Below are 20095 nucleotides of genomic sequence, written 5' to 3' on the forward strand. Positions count from 1 at the left end.
TGATTTGAAAAAACTAAGGGACAATTTAAAGATTTTAAAAACTGATGAATGTCTCAAAGAATGTTTGTCAGAACAGCCACAAATGATAAATAGAAAAGTTGCCTCCTTGGTAGATTTATTGATGCAAAGTTTTATGCCAAATATCAATTTGAATACATGTGATTGGTTTAAAAGTAAACAGGATGGATTTTGGAAATGTTCAAAATGTAAGGCATGCAAATGTGGTTATAGCTAATTATTCTTTGAACTCCATAATGGACAAAGAAGAAAAATCAAGGAATGTAGCGGTTACACCTGTGGTATATACTTTAGAATGCAGTTGGTGCAAAAAATGTGTTCGGAAGTACAGTCAACAAGTTGAGACTAAGACTTTTACAGCATCTTAGTGTAATTAAAAACAATCATTTTTCTTACATGGTGATGAAACATATTTGTATATAATGGAAATAAAGAAAGTCTCCGATATTATGGTATCCAAAATATTTCTAAAAAACCAAAAGGAGGCAGTCTAGAACTGTTGTTGAGGAGAACTGAGTCAAAGTTAATTATACTGATGGTCACTGAGATCCCAAGGGGACTACATAAAGATCCAGAACTTCATGGCCACCTATGAGACCTTTTATGAAAGGGAGAGTTCAATTGATTTCTAAGAACTTTTGTTTTCTATGTATGTGTAATACTTTGCTGTCTCTGGTTACAGTTTCCACTAGACACCAGGGATTGGTGTGTGTATGTGTGTGTTTTGTGTTGGAGGCAGCCCCTTGGGCAAGGGTCACTCCCCATGGGGGGCACATTACTGTTGACCAGATAAGCCTATTTTTGGAAGGCCCATCTGCCCCCAAGGGGGGGCAGAAAGCCCACCAGAGACCAGGAAAGATTTTTATTCCAAAATAAGAGGGTTGGGGTATGGCCACACCCCCACCCCCACCCCAAAGAAACGTGTCCAAAGTTGTTCTGCCCACCAGTAGACAGATGGGGCAATTACCCTGGATCCACTCCTTTGGAGGAGGAGTCAGAAAGCATACTAGATGCCAGGGAATTAAAAAAATATATGAGAGCTTGGCTAACTTTTAAAATCGTCCCACTTGGACTGCACTTTTTGGACTTTGGGATGCTGCCATGTAGAAAAATCCACAAGACCTAGACACATCTGAAAACTAAACATCTAGGTGATTCCAGGGTGGTGTGCTTCACATGCACCCCACACCATTTTGTTACCCACAATGCCCTGCAAACCTCCAACTTTGCCGGTCCCACATTTTTGTGATGGAACCTTCCTGAATCTATAGGAAACCACAAAATTCCTGCCACCCAGCATTGTCGAATCTATACTGATAAAAATTCTGCTGCACTTGTCAGCCTAAGTATGTTTTTTTTTCAAACTTCCCTTTTGGACCCGCTTTGGTTCCCCCTTAATTTTGACATGTTTTGGCTCTTCCCTGTCACAGGCACTTGGCCCACCTACACAAGTGAGGTATCATTTTTACCGGGAGACTGAGGGGAACGTTTGGTGGTAGGAAACATGTCCCGGTGCGGTGACCCCACAAATAAATGTGGGAAGAATGTGATTTTTTTTTTTTAAGCTAAATTTGAGGTTTGCTGAGGATTTTGGGTAAGAAAACATTTGGGTATCCACGCAAGTCACACCGCCCTGGACTCCCTCCGGTATCCAGTTTTCAGAAATGTCTGCGTTTGGTAGGTTTCCCTAGATGGCTGCTAAGCCCAGAACCGCAGGTCCCACCCCCGCAAATACAGGTAGTTTTGTATTTAATAATTTTAATGTGTCCAGATAGTGTTTTGGGACATTTCTCTTCGCGGGCACTAGGCCTACCCACACAAGTGAGGTACCATTTCTATCGGGAGGCTTGGGGGACCCCTGGGTGGAAGGAAATTTGGGGCTCCCCTCAGATTCCAGAACTTTCTGTCACCAAAATGTGAGGAAAATTGTTGTTTTTTTGGCCAGATTTTGAGGTTTGCAAAGGATTCTGGGTTACAGAGCCTGGTCCGAGTCCCACAAGTCACCCAATCTTGGATTCCCTAGGTGTCTAGTTTTAAAAAATGCGCAGTTTTGGTAGGTTTCCCTATGTGCTGGTTGAGCTAGAGGGAAAAATTCACAGCTAGGCACTTTGCAAAAAACACGTCTGTTTTCTTTGGGAGAATCTGATGTGTCCACGTTGTGTTTTGGGGCATTTCCTGTTGTGGGCGCTAGGCCTACCAACATAAGTGAGGTACCATTTTAATCGGGAGACTTGTGGGAACAATGGGTGGAAGGAAATGTGTGGCTCCTCTCAGATTCCAAAACTTTCTGTCACCGAAATGTGAGGATTTTTTTTTTTTTTTTTTGGCCAACTTTTGAGGTTTGCAAAGGATTCAGGGTAACAGAACCTGGTGAGAGCCCCACAAGTCCCCCCCCCTTCTTTGATTCCTCTAGGTGTCTACTTTACAAAAATGCGCAGCTTTGCTAGGTTTCCCTAGATGCCGGCTGAGCTGGAGGCCAAAATCTACAGCTCTGCACTTTGCAAAAAACACACCAGATTTCGATGTAAAAATGTGATGTGTCCATGTTGCGTTTCCTGTCACGAGCATTAGGCCTACCCACACAAGTGAGACTTGGGGGAACACAGAATAGCAAAACAAGTGTTATTGCCCCTTGTCTTTCTCTACATTTTTTCCTTCCAAATGTAAGACAGTGTGTAAAAAAGACATCTATTTGAGAAATGCCCTGTAATTCACATGCTAGTATGGGCACCCCCAAATTCAGAGATGTGCAAATAACCACTGCTTCTCAATACCTTAACTTGTGCCCATTTCGGAAATACAAAGAGTTTCTTGATACCTATTTTTCACTCTTTATATTTCAGCAAATGAATTGCTGTATACCCGGTATAGAATGAAAACCCATTACAAGGTGCAGCTCATTTATTGGCTCTGGGTACCTAGGATTCTTGATGAACCTACAAGCCCTATATATCCCCGCAACCCGAAGAGTCCAGCAGACGTAACGGTATATTGATTTAAAACATCTGACATTACAGGGAAAAGTTACAGAGTAAAATGTTGAGAAAAATTGCTGTTTTTTTCAGCTCAATTTCAATATTCTTTTTATTTCAGCTGTTATTTTGTGTAGGAAACACTTATAGGATCTACACAAATGACCCCTTGCTGAATTCAGAATTTTGTCTACTTTTCACAAATGTTAAGCTTTCTGTGATCCAGCATCTGTTTCACACCTATTTGTATCACTAACTGGAAGGAGGCTGAAAGCACAAAAAACAGTACAAATGGAGCATGTCCCAGTAAAATGCAAAAAATGTGTTGAAAAATTGGGTTTTCTGATTCAAATTTGCCTGTTCCACAAAGCAGGAAAGCTGGTGATTTTTGCACTGCAAACCCTTCGTTGATGCCATTTTCCGGGGGGAAAAAACGACAAGCCTTCTTCTGCAGCCCTTTTTTCCCTTTTTTTTTTTTTTAAAACAAAAACGAACGTTTCACTGTATTTTGTCTGATTGTTTGTCTCCTTCAGGGGAACCCACAATTCGGGGTACCTCTAGAATCCCTAGGATGTTGGGGAAAAAAGGACGCAAATTTGGAGTGAATAGCTTATGTGGACAAAATGTTATGTGGGCCTAAGTGCAAACTGCCCCAAATAGCCCAAAAAAAAAGGCCTGGCACCTGAGGGAAAAAGACCCGGCAGCGAAGGGGTTAACATGCACAAGCACTTTATAATAAGTGGCAGAATGAGCAGTGCTCTATTCAGGGCCTTATTACGACCTTGACGGAGGGGTTTGCTCCATCACAAATGTGAAGGATATCCCGTCCGCCATATTACGATCTCCATAGAATAAAATGGGATTGTAATACGACGGATGGGATATCCTCCACATTTGTGATGGAGGAAAACCCCTCCGTCAAGGTCATAATAAGACCCTGTATATGTGATTATCCTAAAACAAATGGTGTGGAAATTGTGCAGTTAATTGGTGTCTCATATTAACATTGTATTAGCAAATGAACTTTAACAAAACCTAAAAACTTAGAGCTTAAATACTTTGGTTTATTAAGATTTTTTTTTTCAAACTTAGAGTTATCAATATACCACACATCCTCTAGATGTGGTGATCGGACTGTGGGTCTTTACCCTGTACTTTGATGCACAAATAACAACGATCATCTGTATTGGGGAATTAATCACTTTCTGTTAGCCATGTTGTCTGTCTCCTTTTATTTTCAGCTTTTTTTGATAGTTAATGCTTTCTCGAAAATGAAAAGATTAATAAAATATTGAAAATGGAACAACATGATTTACAGGTAATTGTAAAATGGCAGAGGAAAAGGGAAGCTGTAGGTTTGATACATGTGGTCTTGAGTTTTCAGCCATGTTCACATGGCGAGACGAGTAAATGACTGACTTTTAGAGGACAGTGTAGGAGTGTGAACTCTATTGTCCTGTTAAAGGCTGTTGCTGAAATGTGTCGTCCATAACTTTTACCTTGGCGAAATAAGAGAGAGAATTTTACCGAAAGGGTGTAATTGCTGTGCCACCTTCTTCTTTCTGCTTACTGTGGGAGTAATTGTTGTGCAGCCTCCTTCTTTCTGCCTACTGTAAGAATGAGTGTGGTGACTTGGGAAAAGGAGATTAAAAGTGAAATGTATAAAATCCACCTCAGTTTTGAAACGTCTGCCTCCTCCATAAGTCCAAGACATGCCAGCTTTTACTAAATCTTTTCTAGTAGTATATTTACAGTTATGAACATAATTGCAGCATTTAATGGAACATTGGCATTTTCTTTGCCTTCACTATTTATGGAGTGTCCCAAATGTCAGAGGAAAAAGGCTTCTTCAGACCCCCAGTGACGTGTGCCTGATCTGCCTTCCATCCTCCCACATAGTTAAAGACTGCCACCATCGCAAAACAATGTCAAAAAGAGCTCTGAAGGACAGGGAAGGCATTCGTCTTTGAGGAAAATTAGAAAACCTCACAGTTGAAGAAGAAAATGAAAAGCAGATAAAAGGGCCAAGGCTTCTTAGACTTTCAAAGGCTCCTACCATAGAAAGGACACCTATAGAGGTAGACCCAGGAAGAAAAATCTTTGTAGGTATCAGCATCGTAGTTCCATACACTCTCACATCTCAGGTCGATGTTGAAACCATCCGCACCCATGTGTTTGCTGACAAGAGACTCTATAGCTCTGGCCCAGTCTAGTCTGGTGCTTCAGGTACTAACCACTACGACTCAGATTCTATCACCAGCAACACATTTGACATTGAGTCTAGCTCTATCGACTTCGATAGTAAAAACGCTGACACCATCATCTCACTCTCGAAGGCACACACTCCTTGCTGTCAGCACTCAATGTTGATTCAGTCTTCCACTCCATCATCAACTTTAAAACTGCCTATCTCAACACTAAGAAGATCGATGAGTCCAGAATCTACTATTTGGTTCAATTCTAGAAGATCAGTGTCAAGAAGGTACTCTTTTAGGTACACTTGGGGGTCAAGCCATACCATTTCCTCTGTCCATTCATATGCTATAGTACCATTGGTTCATATATTACCTCCAAAACAAAGGCTTAACATAACTGCAAAGGATCTGTTGCAAGTGCCCTTAATAACGTTGACGCTACTGCCTCTAGCTGACACTCCAGTTCCACAAAGTGAGGCTGTTCACAGTGTTCCAATTTCTCCATGACATACACCTGTGCGCACTTCAGATTGCCAAAAAAGAACATCCTTAACATCTCAAAGTACTTTTAGAGATTGCTCTATTAATACATTTTACACACCGTCTTCGCTTCCAGGATCTGCTGTAAGATCATCACCAGTTGATGATTTACTTAGTTTTAAGGATGTATTAGTGAGAGGTGCAGCAGAATTAAACATACAAATTGAAATTTCAGAGACTCCAGTCACAGTAATCGTGGAGACTTTACAGCCCCAAGCATCACCTAAGCCAGTACTGCACTGGTCCCAGGTTTCCGTTTCACGTAACTAATGGAAGAAAATGTCCTAACACCAGCTATTTTAAAATCCGCAACACCATATCTGTTAAAGAATTGCAGATCTGCATAACAGGATCCTGTCTATTTTCAACAAGAACCAAAGCCAGAAACTGTGATTATTTTGGCAGTCTGTCTGTGCCAGCGATATCTTTCCCTTCAGAGAGAGAAAGTAAATTATGTTGTTGAAATCAGCAAGTGATTTTGTCCAGTTGGACAGGTGTGATAGAGCCTTATGGGACTCACTGCGTGCCTTTGCTGATGATTTTCCAAAGGATAGGCAACAAGAATTCTTTTAGAGATTTTAAACAAGGACAAAGTCATGATAACATTGCAAGCTTGTTAATCACTCCACTGGTTACTCAATAAGCACAATCTCCTCAAAGGGGTCCCAATCGGTACTCTGCAGATAAAGTTGTTGGTGTCTGATGTAAAGGTGGCCAGACTGACAATTCTTCTGGTCAGGTAAGAGCAGGTCCAGCTGAGAATGAGTCCTTGTACCCTATTCTCATCCTGGTGTCTGATGAGGATAGGGTGGGATACTGTATCAAATGCCTCAAAAAAGGACCCGGAGGATGAGGGCGGACATATCTCCTTTCTGGGATCATGCAGATGTTGCCTGATGTGGCCATGCTGTGGTTGGGTCTGAAGCCAGATTGAGTGATGTAGAGGAGTTAGTAGTCAATGAGATGTATGTTGGTCTATCAATGAGGAACAAAGTCTATAATCAAGTCATCAGTACTTCCATAGAATCTACAGTTTTTGCAGCAACAACATACTGCCATGGGATTCTATTAGATGCTCATCTTGGATTTGTCTCACGTTTTTTAAGCCAGATGCTTAATTGAAGATTTTGTACCTACCCTCCTCAGGGCCTCTTCTTTTTGGTCCTCATACTGAAGAAGAGATGAAAAGGATGAAGGAGTCTGAAACATCAGAAGCCAAAAAAGGCTCCTCAACATAATCTACTTCACTTTCAGGTAGAAATGATATCTTTACTCCAAAAAGAAGCCGTGGTGCCTGGTAGCTTTATGAAATAAGATGTGGCTGTTGGGGTTCGCAGGTCCCTTGTTATGTAGTACTAGGAAGGTGTGAGTCAGGAGTTTAAACTAGGCTAATTTTTGTAGTGGAACCAGTAGAGTTCTCAGAGGTGTGCGCTGATGAAGACTGGCTGGGTCTGGCTATTGAGTTCTGAATGGTTTGGAGTTCTCTGGTCAGTTCTTCGCTGATTCTTGCATAGAGGGCATCACATATCCTAGTTTGCTTGTGACTAGGGCGCCAGTGCTAGGTTTTGGAGTGCTGGTAGGGAGCCCTTTGAAGATTGTCCTATGCATTTTCAGGGTGTGGAAGGAGGAGGTGGAGATGACAGTGCCAAGGTTCTTTTCATGGAGAGTGGGGAAGGGAGTACGTCCCAATATTGCTGGTCACCAGGTGGAATCCCATGGCAATAGGTTATTCCCAACAATCACAATTTCTGTCTTTCAGATGTTTAATTTGACACAGTTGGCTGTTATTCTGTCAGCAACCTTGGTCATGCTTCCAGCAAGCTTTGTCGGGCTGTTCAGTGTCTTGTCCGAGAGAAATTGTCAGCTGAGTGTTAGTGTATGAAAGAATGTTTATGTTGTGAGTGCAGATGATGGTGGCTAATGGGGTCATGTAGGTGTTGGAGTGTCAGGCTCTGGGAGGATCCTTGCAGTACTCTGCAGATAAAGTTGCAGGAGTCCGAAGTGTAGGTGGCCAGAGTGGCAGACTGAGTTCTTCTGGTCGGGTAGTACCAGATCCAGCTGAGAACAGGTCCTTGTATTCTATTCTCGTTCTGGTTTCGGGTGAGGATAGGGCGGACACCATATTGAGGCCACGGACATGAGGATGAGAGCGGACAAGTGTCCTCTGTCAAGGGTCATTCAGATTTTGGCGAGTCGCAATGAGGGCTGCATCCATCCTGCTGTAGGGTATGAAACCAGATTGAGTGACGTAGAGGAGTTGGTGGTTGTTGAGATCGTTGGTGATCTATCAAGACTGTTCTACCTCTTATGTTAATTTGGCGGTCTACTGCCTACCTTGAATCATTTCTGGCTAAACATGTTTGGTTGTTTGTGATTTGCAATGAACTATCGCATAAAAAAGGCACCTGTTTCCCTACGCCACTCAAACTGTCTTTCATGGACTGCCTTTGCTGGAATATCTTTTCAACTGCTGCAAATTAGTGTGCAGCAAGTGGAAAATAGAAAAAGTAGGATTGGTTGTTATGTTTTTGATGTGCACACATTCACGTAAAGTCATAATGGTACACAAAGATGTAAGACCCTGTTTGAAGGCATTCAGTTAAAGAATCCTGCGTAAAAATGTGGTAGATATGAATTGTTGGTTTGTGTTTTCAAAAAAGTGGCATGGTAATAATCTTGCGTATTCCAAAATCATGTATTTAAACTAAGGTTACTTTTCGGACTCCTCACCGCACTTGCTCTTTTTTCCCCAGAAACGTACCTGACGGAGTAGAAAGTGACATAATTTCCACTATCAAAAAAACGTTCAACTTTGGCCAGAGTGAGGCAGTTCATCTTTTTCAGACTTTGATGGAATGCATGAAAAGCAAAGAACTTGTAAGTAGTTTTCTTTATTTAGACATTGAAATGTATCATTGATTTTCATATTTTAAAATCTGGTCATTTCAAGGGCTGTGTGAAATTTGCATAATTTGTTGTTTGCATAAATAAGCAAAATGCTACAAAAAATATACAAAACAAACCGCCATTTATAGCTTTATTTTAATACCAAATGCATCCTTGTGTCCATTTGCACCCAAGGACGTGTTTTGTACTAAAACAAAAAGGAAAACACATCTGCGGGAAACAGATGGTCACATTTTGGTCACTTGCGTTCCTGTGCTCTTGCCAATTGCCGTAATTTTGAGAACTTTGCATAAGTGTAATGCGAAATTTGCAAAAAGTGCACAAGATTACGCCAATGTAGCAAAAGTTTTGCCAGGGCATATTCTTTTTGTGTGTTTTAAAGTATTATGTGATGTCGGTCTACCCCATTTTCACAATTTTTTCAAAAGATCCATAATAATGGCGTAGCCTGGAATGTACGAACAGTAAAACATTATTTTATTTGATGTCTCCTTCAGCATAAACAAAATTAGAATGAGGTGAAGTGCAAAATATAATACAGCTCTTAACTAAAACGTAAAAAGGGGGTGGGGGACGGGTGAGCCCCCTAGATGGTGTCCTCTGAAGGCTCAGCATTTGGGACTGAAGACTAGGTCCATGCCTACGACCCCAGTGATGGAGCAGGTTCAGTCTTCTACATCCCCTAAGCATCCCCAGACTCAGGCAGAGCACCAGTCCTGAGGGAGTTTGGCATTGGTCCACAAGTCCTGCCTAAAAAAGGCACTGTCCTTCAGGTCCCCCTCCATCAGCAGACAACCACTTGACCCAGAGAGCCTCCCTCAATGCTGAGCGAACCATTTTCGAAAGGTGACGAACCACGCCACCCATCAATGGCACAGATGTGCTAAACAACCACATTGGAAGCTGAAGTAGACTCTGAAAGCCCTGGTCAAACCAGCCTCTAAATGATGACCGAACCCTGGATGCCAAGGTTCGACATCACCAAAGTGTCTATTAAGCTGCTAGAGTTCCATAAAAAAAATGCAAAAGAAGACTCTCATCCACCCCTTCATGGTAAGCATTCTTGCCAAGCCTTCCACCACCAGACACACACATACACCTTTCCACATCTCCAAACAGCACAACTTGGCCTTTGAAGAAGGAGAATCAGTCATTCAGCCTCCTACACCCCAGAGCCCAAAAAGTTTAGGTTCACTGTTACAAGGCCTTCACTTGATCCCTTTACTTCTAGGCATTCCTCTTCACTACTGCCACATCCACACCCTTATATTTCTCCATAGTTTAATTCGCTACAAACTCCTCCTGAATCTCTCTACTCTGAATCAACCATGGTTGTTCCTATCATCCCACGACCTGTACTTCGAGCCCTAAGTGTTCAGTTAAGGTGATGACCTGTGGGAGGACTACAGTGTGGATCCGACAGATGAACCTGACCTAGACCCATATCTTCTCAAACCCTCTCATCGAATGATACCATTGCTTATCATGCAGTAGTTCAAACAACCCCCACCATCACAAAGTGAAGATGCATGTCGTTCAGGACGATAACTATTTCCTTTTGGAGGCATCTTAAAAAACTGAGTGTCTTGTGTAGCACCTAACCATGTTCAGATCATGTTCCAGTCGGCAACTGATAATTTCCAGGAGCCAGTTAAAGCAAGGGTCATGACCCCAGGGTTTGTAAAGAAGTTGAAACATGCTGCGAATGACCCAGTCTACCACTGTGTCAAGCCCCACCATTCTTACTGGGCCTGAACGCAGCATGCAATCTTATGGAGCGCAGAACCCAGGCAATGACCTTCCACCTGACAGGAAGTGTATAGATGCCACAGGCAAGTGTGTGGCAGTGGGGCTGCCACATACTGGTTCATTGTAAATTCAGTTGGCCTTTATCCATTAGCACAGAAGCTTCAGTTATGGCTTGGTGGAGCTCATCTCCACCACATAAACATTCATGGCACCTGACCCTGACAGTACTAGGGCTTTTACATCAACTAACTGGATCTCTTGCCCATCTGTCTAGCACTATTTGCTTTCCTCTGGCTCATTCAGGACAAAACAGCCATCGTAAAGACAGATGACATGACAGCCCTGTACTTTAATTCAAATCATTTCTCCTTTAAATGGGATGGACACCACGTTCTAGAAAATCCATCCATATTCCACATACATCCATTCAAACACCATTTTCACCAATACATCTACATACCATTGTAAAAATATGTATGTAACAACACGTACTTTAAATATATGCTTGTTGCACATTTTTTTTTATTTTTCGCTGTATATCCTGTTAAGTCCAGTACCAGGTTAATATTTTATGTACATAAAGTAGTACACAGTTCCGAAATAAGTTTAAGAAAAAAGAGAGAAAAGAAAAGGAGTCCTGAAAATCAGGAGCAATGGTCCTCACACACCTTAATTGGTGTCATGCTTCATCATCGGACAGCTCCTCGTCAGACCGGCGCTGCAATGTCTGACGGGCACCCCCCAAAGGGGGGCTCTTTGACGGATATCTTTTATATACTCGATGATGCCGCGGAACCTAATATGGATCCGAGAGAGGACAAATCCACAAGAGAGAGAAATAAAATTGGCTCAGATCCCTCACTCAATGATTTATTGCTTGCTGTTGGGAAATGGTCAAGGTTAAAAGTATGCAGGGAGTGGAATCAGAGGTAATGCTCAGACACTCACGCAAAACACTCAAAAGTCTCTACTCGATATACTGTAGGGTCACCTGGAGTGTGTGTGTTTTGTTTTTTGGTTTCAGACCCTGGCCCAGGACACACATTCATAGCAGGGAATCCCTTTGGTATATGACAGCACTGTCCTACTTCCAGAAGCGGGGGCACATTGGCACAACAGATTTGTATTGGGCGATTCACAGCATACATCTGTTGACAGAAACTGGCCGGGGGTGAACAGCAGTTTTGCGGACGTGCTAAGCAGGATGCATCAACAAGTCAGGAAATGAGAACTGAACCCAGAAGTCCTCCATAGGTATTTCAATCAGTGTGTCACCCAATGATCAACGTATTTGCCACCCTTAAAAGCGCAAAATACCAAAGCTTCAGCTGTAGGTACCCACAGTCACTATTTTTCTCCTCTCCACTTGCTCCAGGTGTGGTCAGAAATATGAAACTGGTATCCATGACCACCATCATAGTGGCACCACCGTGGACCAGACAACCTTGTTGCTCCATGCTTCAGGAGGTATTGGTTAGCCCCTGTTGTTGAACCTTCTCACTTAACATTAAGTTCAACTCATACCCCAAACCACTCAGTCTTGCATCTTGACACATGAGGATACTAGAATGTGTGTACCCGAGACTTTCAGAAGAGTTACTGCTCCTTCTGCCCAAGGAGTGCAAACCCACTACGCATGCCTATGATGCAGTAAAGTAGAAAAGGTTTGTCCACTGCTGCATAATTATACACATTCACCATCTCAGGATCTCTGTACAAAATATTGTGATCTTCTAAATCTACAAAAGAGGTACATTAGCTTACACTCATATTTGCCTACATTTGACAGCATACATGAGGAGCAGGTAACACCCATCCCTTTTAAAAATTCCTGTCATTAAAGATTTCATGGAAATGGCCCTTAAAACGGTTATACCCCACAAAATGCATCCAGTCCCAGTGTCAAGGAGACCAGATCCTCGAGGCTTGCACATGTTCCCAACATGTCCACCTCTTGGCAGCTCCAAACTCCACTAGTAATATAGCACAGAGTTAAAGAATGGCCAAGTGGGGGAATGGGTTTTGGGTTGGGAACAGCGGGGAAGGAGACCAGTGGAAGCAAGAGTTAAATAACACAATTGCAAGATTAATCACAATGACTTTCAATATGTTTTTGTGTCAAATAAACACTTATACTGAAAACATGAATGGCCTAATACTTCACTAAAACTAGGCCTCAAGAATCTAGGTACCTGGAAATCAAGAAAAGGTTATACAAGGTTTTCATATGAACAATCCAGAATTAACATATTATATTTTTGAACAATAAATAACTCTGTTGGATCTGGGTTTCAAGAATACTATGAACACTGAATAACACTCTATTGAATCTATGTTTCAAGAATACTATGAACATTGACTAACACTATTGAATATGTGTTTCAAGAATACTACGAACAATGACTAACACTCTATTGAATCTGTGTTACAAGAATACTATGAACATTGAATAATACTCTCCAATTATTTCTTGGAATAGTCACTGTATTATAACAAAGGTTAAAAAAACCCTGGTTTTCTCTGCATGAATGAACTGTACTAGAGTCATGAATAACACTGCTACGCCACACTCTTATTAAGAGTTCCAAAACTCAAATGTTCAGGAAATATTATGCACCTCAATCAACCTGCAGATTTCAATGTCTAGAAAATGAACGCACTCTCTGCCGATCTGTATTTCAAAGGTTAAATGCCTGGAATGAATTGCGCACACTGTTGCCAATTCGATTATCAAGAACCAAATGACATGAAGTGATCTGACGCTGTGCCGATCTGAATGCCAAGAAATAAATGCCAGGATTGAATTGCACACACTGGTGCCGATTCTGACTTCACGATACAAATGCCATGAAATGATTGCGCGCACTGCCGATCTGAATGCCAAGAAGTAAATGCTAGGAATGAATCACGCACACCGGTGCCGATTCGGAATTCACAATACAAATGCCATGAAATGATCGCGCACACTGCCGATCTGAATACCAAGAAGTAAATGCCTGGAATGAATCGCGCACACTGTCGATCTGAATACCAAGAAGTAAATGCCTGTAATGAATCGCGCACACTGATGCCGATTCGGAATTCACGATACAAAAGCCATGAAATGATCGCGCACACTGCAGATCTGAATGCCAAGAAGTAAATGCCTGGAACGAATTGCGCACACTGTTGCCAATTCGATTATCAAGAACCAAATGACATGAAGTGATCTGACGCTGTGCCGATCTGAATGCCAAGAAATAAATGCCAGGATTGAATTGCACACACTGGTGCCGATTCTGACTTCACGATACAAATGCCATGAAATGATTGCGCGCACTGCCGATCTGAATGCCAAGAAGTAAATGCTAGGAATGAATCACGCACACCGGTGCCGATTCGGAATTCACAATACAAATGCCATGAAATGATCGCGCACACTGCCGATCTGAATACCAAGAAGTAAATGCCTGGAATGAATCGCGCACACTGTCGATCTGAATACCAAGAAGTAAATGCCTGTAATGAATCGCGCACACTGATGCCGATTCGGAATTCACGATACAAAAGCCATGAAATGATCGCGCACACTGCAGATCTGAATGCCAAGAAGTAAATGCCTGGAACGAATCGTGCACTCTGTTGCCGATTCGGAATTCACAATACAAATGCCATGAAACAATCGCACACGCAATTTCAAGTTTAGGCCCAAAACTCGAGTGTCACTGGCAAACGGAGTCGGGGGCCTAACCCGACCTCCGTCTTACCGCCCTGCTTGAAGATCACCAAATAAACGAGGGCAGGCCTGGAAATGACTGGATAGGCCTCTGGGACAGGAGCTCTGGAAAATGCTGCTGCTCTGCACCGGGACCTCTGAATAGTGAGCACGTGGAGCTGGGCTGGCTCCCTTATTTAGAGCCAAGCCCCGCCCACGAGCCACACCAAACCATGCTGCAAGAAAAGCTTCTAGAAAGTCTTAGAATAAAGGACCACACCCTGTAGTCCTGCAGACAAGCCTTGCAAATGAGCAATGAATTACAAACAGCATTAATTACTTTTCAAGGTGAAAGCTCTGCAATGCAAAAGGTTAACATACTGCATAGAAACACAATGCATGAAATATGCCTCTGCATAAGGACTGGGTTTTTGCATTTACGTCGCCCGTATAGCGTGCACTGTCCTGATGTTGACACCCAGTTTGGAACATGAATGTAGTTCTCACACAGTTTATAAACCCACATTTTGAACCCTTCCACTCCAGGTTTAGGCGTGGAAGGTAGGCTTCTTGATAGCTCTGCAGCTTGTAGTGTCTGGTTGCTTGATTGGTAGAGAAGGATGGTTTGCACTGCAGAAAGGCACACTAATTGACTTTTTCCTTCCTTATGCCTGCCTCAGGCCTCTTCCCTAGTATGGCAAAGGTAAGGGCATTTTTTTTAATACCCTGACCCAAGACTGCCCTCTTTGTTCCCTATGCTATATATACTATTGGAAGAGAAGAACATTCCTCACATAATGTTGGAGACAAAATTGTCTAAAAACAATGAGACAAAACAGAGGTAAGTTGTTTGACCTGCCATACTTCCCCCAGACATGTTGCTTTCACCCCTACTGCTTTCCGAATTTTGTTTTTGTTGGTATTTGGAAAATGTACACTTTACCTGTGCAACCCAGTGCAGAGTACTCGTGCTCTCTCCCTAAAACATGTTGCAACTGGCTTACACCTGATTGGCATATTTAATTTGCTTATAAGTCTCTTTTTTATAGTTTTACGTGTACCCAGGGCCTGTAAGTTAAACACTACTAGTGGGCCCGCAGGACTCATTGTGCCACCTACTTAAGTAGCAATTTAAAACATGTTTCGGGCCTGCCTTTGCAGCGTATAGTGCAGTATTAAACTGCTAGCTTGACCCAACAAAATAAACCTTTTGCCAGGCCTAAGTGTTCCTTTTTAAAACATGTATGTAACCTCTAAGACAAGCCCTAAACAGCACTTAGGGTACGGTGCATTGTACTTAAAAAGTAGTACATATGTTTGGAATTTTGGATATCATGGTAGTGTAAAACCTCTATATTTCCACCACTGTATGGACTGCCTCTCCCATTATATGGCATTGGGTTAACTTAGTACGTTTAATAAGTGATAACGTTTGATTGGAAACAAAAAGGAATACCAACTTTGGACTCCAATCAGTTGTAATTTTAAATCCTTTTTAATTATAAACTTGGCTTTTAAGTCACAATTCTGAAACTACCACTTTCAAGAAGTTGGCATTACCTTGTCCTAACCTTTTGGTGCTGTGTTCTAGGTCACATGGCTTTGCATAGCCTGGTAGCTGACCTTTGTGGATTCCTCCCAGACAGTGAGGCAAAGGAGGACTATGTGTTGGTGGATTGGGACATCCTGACAGGATGGGTGGGGCAGCGCTGTTCCTTGACCCACTTATATTTCAAAGGGCTGCCTCCAGCACATACACACAAAGGAATCTGACAGTGTTTTTTTGTCACCCCTGACTACTTGGCAAGGGAAAATAACCACTTTCCAGAGCTAGATGGGAGGGTAGTCACAATGCCTCCACCGCTTTAAAGACTGCCTTGTACTCCAGAGGACTGCTTGAGGCCTGCCTTGTTCTTCAGAGGGCTGCCCTGCCAGAGAACTGCCTTGCTACTTGAGGCCTGCCCTGTTTTTCAGAGGACTTCCCTAGTGCTTAGGCTTGTCTTACTGCTTGAAGTAGAGGGGTAGAGTGGACCATCTCTTTGCACCCAGGACTACCAGAGTGACACCAAGGACTAGTTGACTGACCTCTTGTGTGAGCTGCAGAGACCTTGAACCCTGCACCTGAGTCCTAAACCCTAAATGGTGCCCCCAGGTCCAGGACACTTGGAAGTGGTGTTAGAGGTGCTGCTCCTCTCTAGACATAAAAGTTGCACTTAAACATTTTTCACCAAAAAGTGCTAGAGGAGTCTGCTGCCTTACTTCGCTGAACTCTACCTTCTGCTGGACTTTTCTTTGAAATTTCTTCTAAGTCCGAAGGTAAGCCGAGACTGGGTCCAATCCAATTTGTGTATCCAAACTTTGTTCTACCTTGGGTGGATTTAACTTTTGACTTTGCCCCGGCTTTGAATGAGCACATACCCGCAGTTGATGCTTTATCTTTTAGGTGCTATTTTTCAATAAAATTTTACAAAATTCATAATTCCGGTTCTGTTTTTTTTTGTCATGTTATTTATTAAAATGTTCTATAGTGTTCAAAATTGGTGTAGGGTTTTTCTTATATTGTGTGTTCTCTTTACTGTTTGAGTGCTGTATAAATACCCAGCACAGTGCCTCCAAGCTAAACCTTTCTGATTTAGTGCTAAGCTACCAGAAGGCTAAGCACAAATTAATTTGACTTTAGTGGTTCACCCTGACAAGGGTAGTGGTTGTTGCCCGAGTAGGTTTCTCATACTACTCAATCAATTACCCAATTTCTTACATAGGGCATACAAAAGGCACAACAGCAGGCTGCCCTCCTGTCCTAGGATTGCCCCTCAGAAATTTGCAGAAAATAAAGTTTGCTCTGTAAGCAAAGCTGCTTCTCATCAAGTAACGGCCAGACGTGCTACTGTTCCATTTGCAGCAAGTGATAGCATATTAGTCACTGACTTTTGCAAATGGAATAGGATTTTTCAAACTAGCCTATTTCTTAATAGGTTGTTTAACAAATCGCAAGGAGTTGTAGAATGACCTGCCTAATTGTTATTATCTGATAAAGACTTCTAGTTTCAAATTCCTTACCTTAGAATTTACCCCAGGCATCTGACCAGATCCGTAGATTTTTCTTTGAGCAGTTCCCTTGCGTGCCATCAGGTGGTGTTGGTAGACTCCACATCCGTGGTAGGCATCATGGTGACTGTGATGACATTGCGGTCGTACTTAAGCGTCACCCCGGCGCACTGACGTCAGTTCTTTTCTTTCCGCTCCACACGCAGATCCACAGAAGAGTAACCCTGGTAAATTTTTGGCCGAATTCGACCTTTTGTTGGTTTTTGGACTTCTTTGGTGCATCAAGCGATGTCTCATAAGACCGGCTTCAAGTCTTGCAACTGAATGATGTAGGTGACAGACCTTCAGTTGGTGTGTTTGTGGTGTCTGGAGCGCAACCATGACCCAAAGTCGTGCTCTGAGTGCCGGGCCATGAACCCAAAGGCTTTAAGGGAGCGGTCCCTAAAGCTTATGGCAGCTCCAGTGCTCTACTTCCCATCGCCCCACGTCTTTCTCGAGAGAAAGGTCTCGAAACCACTCTCGGAGCCATCACCACTCGTCCTTGTCCCGTTCTAAATTGTTGGGACATATGGGTCACAAGAAGAAGTCGAAAAAGGCTATACAGTCTTCGACTTCACCCCATCTCTCGGCCAATGCGACGCAGGCAGAGCGTCGACGCTAGAGGCCTCCTTCCGTGGAGCCCTTTTCTGGGTCCTCTCCGCGACTCCCCGCATTTCTGGGAGCCTGAGCCACCCCTGACCAACGTAATTAGTTTTATGAGGCCATGCGCCTCACCTTTCGGCAGACCGAACCCCCTGCGGTGCCTTTGGAGCCTGGGGGCGCAGGTGAGGGCCCTTTGAGTTCTGCGCCGGTGGGTCCGGCCCCCAAGGGCACCTGGGATCCATGCAGAAGCTGGTCTACCATTGCGACCTTCGCCGGCTAAGACGTTGACGCTCCTGATGTTGGTTGAGCCCATAATCAGTGTTGACCCAATCCTGATCCATGACGACCTGGAGCCGGAACGGTTCGATTAACACTGCTTCAGACTTAAACGGGGCCTACTAACCCAAGGTTAGATTCTGCCCCTTTTTAGTATAGGTACAAATATGAGGAAGGGTTGGAGGGGACACTGGACCCTTCAAAATACCAGCTTGACAACCCCCACATGGACTGGACACACAAATTGAGCAATGCTAGTGGTCTAGATACTTCTCCAGATGCTGGAAAGCTTTCTCCTCCTACCGTGGTTATCATGGATGGAGCTTCTTACTCAGTGGTAGTCAGTAGGACGGCTGATGTCTTGGCCTTGAGCTTCCCTCTGTGCCGGTCAGAACTAACCTCCTGACAGAGGTGCTTCAACTTTTGAGCCTCTTCTTCCATTTAGTAAAGCTCTCACAGACGTCCTTCTGGTTACTTGGTCTAAATTCGGCACAGGGGCTCCTGTGAATAGGACAATCATCTTCCACCACTTGCCTGCCCCGAACGACCCTAAATTCCTGTCACAACACCCCACGCCTGAGAGCCTTGTCATCCTGGCTTCGTCATCTGGCGCATTTCCATCTGCTCCCCCGGATAAGGAATCAAAGAGACTGGTTAATTTTGGGAAGAAGATCTTTTTTTCCTCCAGTCTGGCATTGTGGTCTGTGAACACTGCATGCCTTTTAGGTCTCTACACCCATTCATTATGCAATACAGTTGCATGGGTTTTGCTACAGGCCCCTGGGGCGGGCCGAGCCGTTATCTCCCAAGCCGTTGCTGATGGGAGAGATGCAGTTAAGTTCATGATTAGTTGTGGGCTGGACATGACTGACTCACTGCGTCGTCGGTGGCCTTGAGGCACCACACCTGGTTGAGGACATCTGTTTTTTTTGGAGGATGTCCAACTGTCTCTCAGGGACATGCTCTTCGATGGCACCCATCTCTTCGGAGACAAAGCGGACTCGGCCCTCGAGGGGTTCAAGGAGTCCCGGGCTACAACTCAGTGCCTTGGTCTAGCAACTGCCCCATGAAAGAGGCTTCCTGTGGTGTCCTTACCCTGCCAGCCACAGAGTCTCACATGCTTCCCAGCCACTGCATGGCTGTGGATGCCGAATCCCGTGGGCTTGTGGGTCAGGGAACCAAAGGTCTGCCCAGTCCACCCCCACTCCTCCCTAATCCTCCAAACCTTCCTAGGCCATCCCCCATCGCAAACCAGTTGAAGGCAGGATTTGCCATCACCAGCCCCACTGGGAATCCATCACGATGGACAGGTGGATTTTGCAGATCCTCCGAACAGTCTACTCCCTCCTTTTCAAGACTGCCCCTCCGGGCATGCCTCCATCCTATGGCCGCTCACCGGAGGATCATCCGGCACTTCTCCACAAGGCAGTTGCGGCTCTCTTGGTCAAGGGAGCCATAGAGAGGGTCCCTGCCCTAGAAGCATGTTGTGGTTTTTATTCCTGCTACTTTCTAGTGACCAAAAAGGACAAGAGCCTATGTTGTATCCTAGACCTTCAAGCCCTCCATCTCTTCCTCAAGAAGAAGTTCAAAATGCTCACTCTGGCTCAGGTCCTGTCTGCCTTGGACTCAGGAGACTAAATGGTAGTGTTGTTCTTGCAGGACGCTTACTTCCATATACCCCTCTTGCCTGCCCACAGGCGCTACTTGCGATTTGTGGTAGGCCACAAGCACTTTCAACTTACCATGCTTCCCTTTGGCCTTACCAGTGCTCCTCTGGTGTTGACAAAAGAGGTGGTTACAGCCCATCTGCGCAGGTTAAGTGTTTCAGTCTTCCCCTACCTCGACAACTGGCTGTTGAAGGCAAACACACCATAGAAAGTCATCTCTCACCTTTAGACTACACTAAACCTTCTGCATTCAATGGGGTTCACTATAAATGTGCTGAAATCACACCTGACTCGTTCGCAGACGCTCCCTTTCATCTGAGCTGTTCTGGACACAGTGCAGTTTCCGAAAAGCAAGTCCAAGATATTCAGGCTATGATTCCGATGTTT

At 43.8% G+C, this 20095-nt stretch overlaps 1 protein-coding gene across 1 annotated transcript in view; it reads left to right on the forward strand.

Annotated features, from left to right (window-relative positions):
- TRPM7 (transient receptor potential cation channel subfamily M member 7) overlaps window positions 1-20095 on the forward strand; it is a 1269618-nt gene that overhangs the window by 261079 nt on the left and 988444 nt on the right. The window contains exon 9 of the mRNA XM_069222535.1: window positions 8479-8602. Coding sequence (XP_069078636.1) covers window positions 8479-8602 — 124 coding nt within the window. The remainder of the gene's footprint in view (window positions 1-8478; window positions 8603-20095) is intronic.

Source organism: Pleurodeles waltl, chromosome 3_1, assembly GCF_031143425.1.
Source record: "Pleurodeles waltl isolate 20211129_DDA chromosome 3_1, aPleWal1.hap1.20221129, whole genome shotgun sequence".
NCBI lineage: Eukaryota > Metazoa > Chordata > Amphibia > Caudata > Salamandridae > Pleurodeles > Pleurodeles waltl.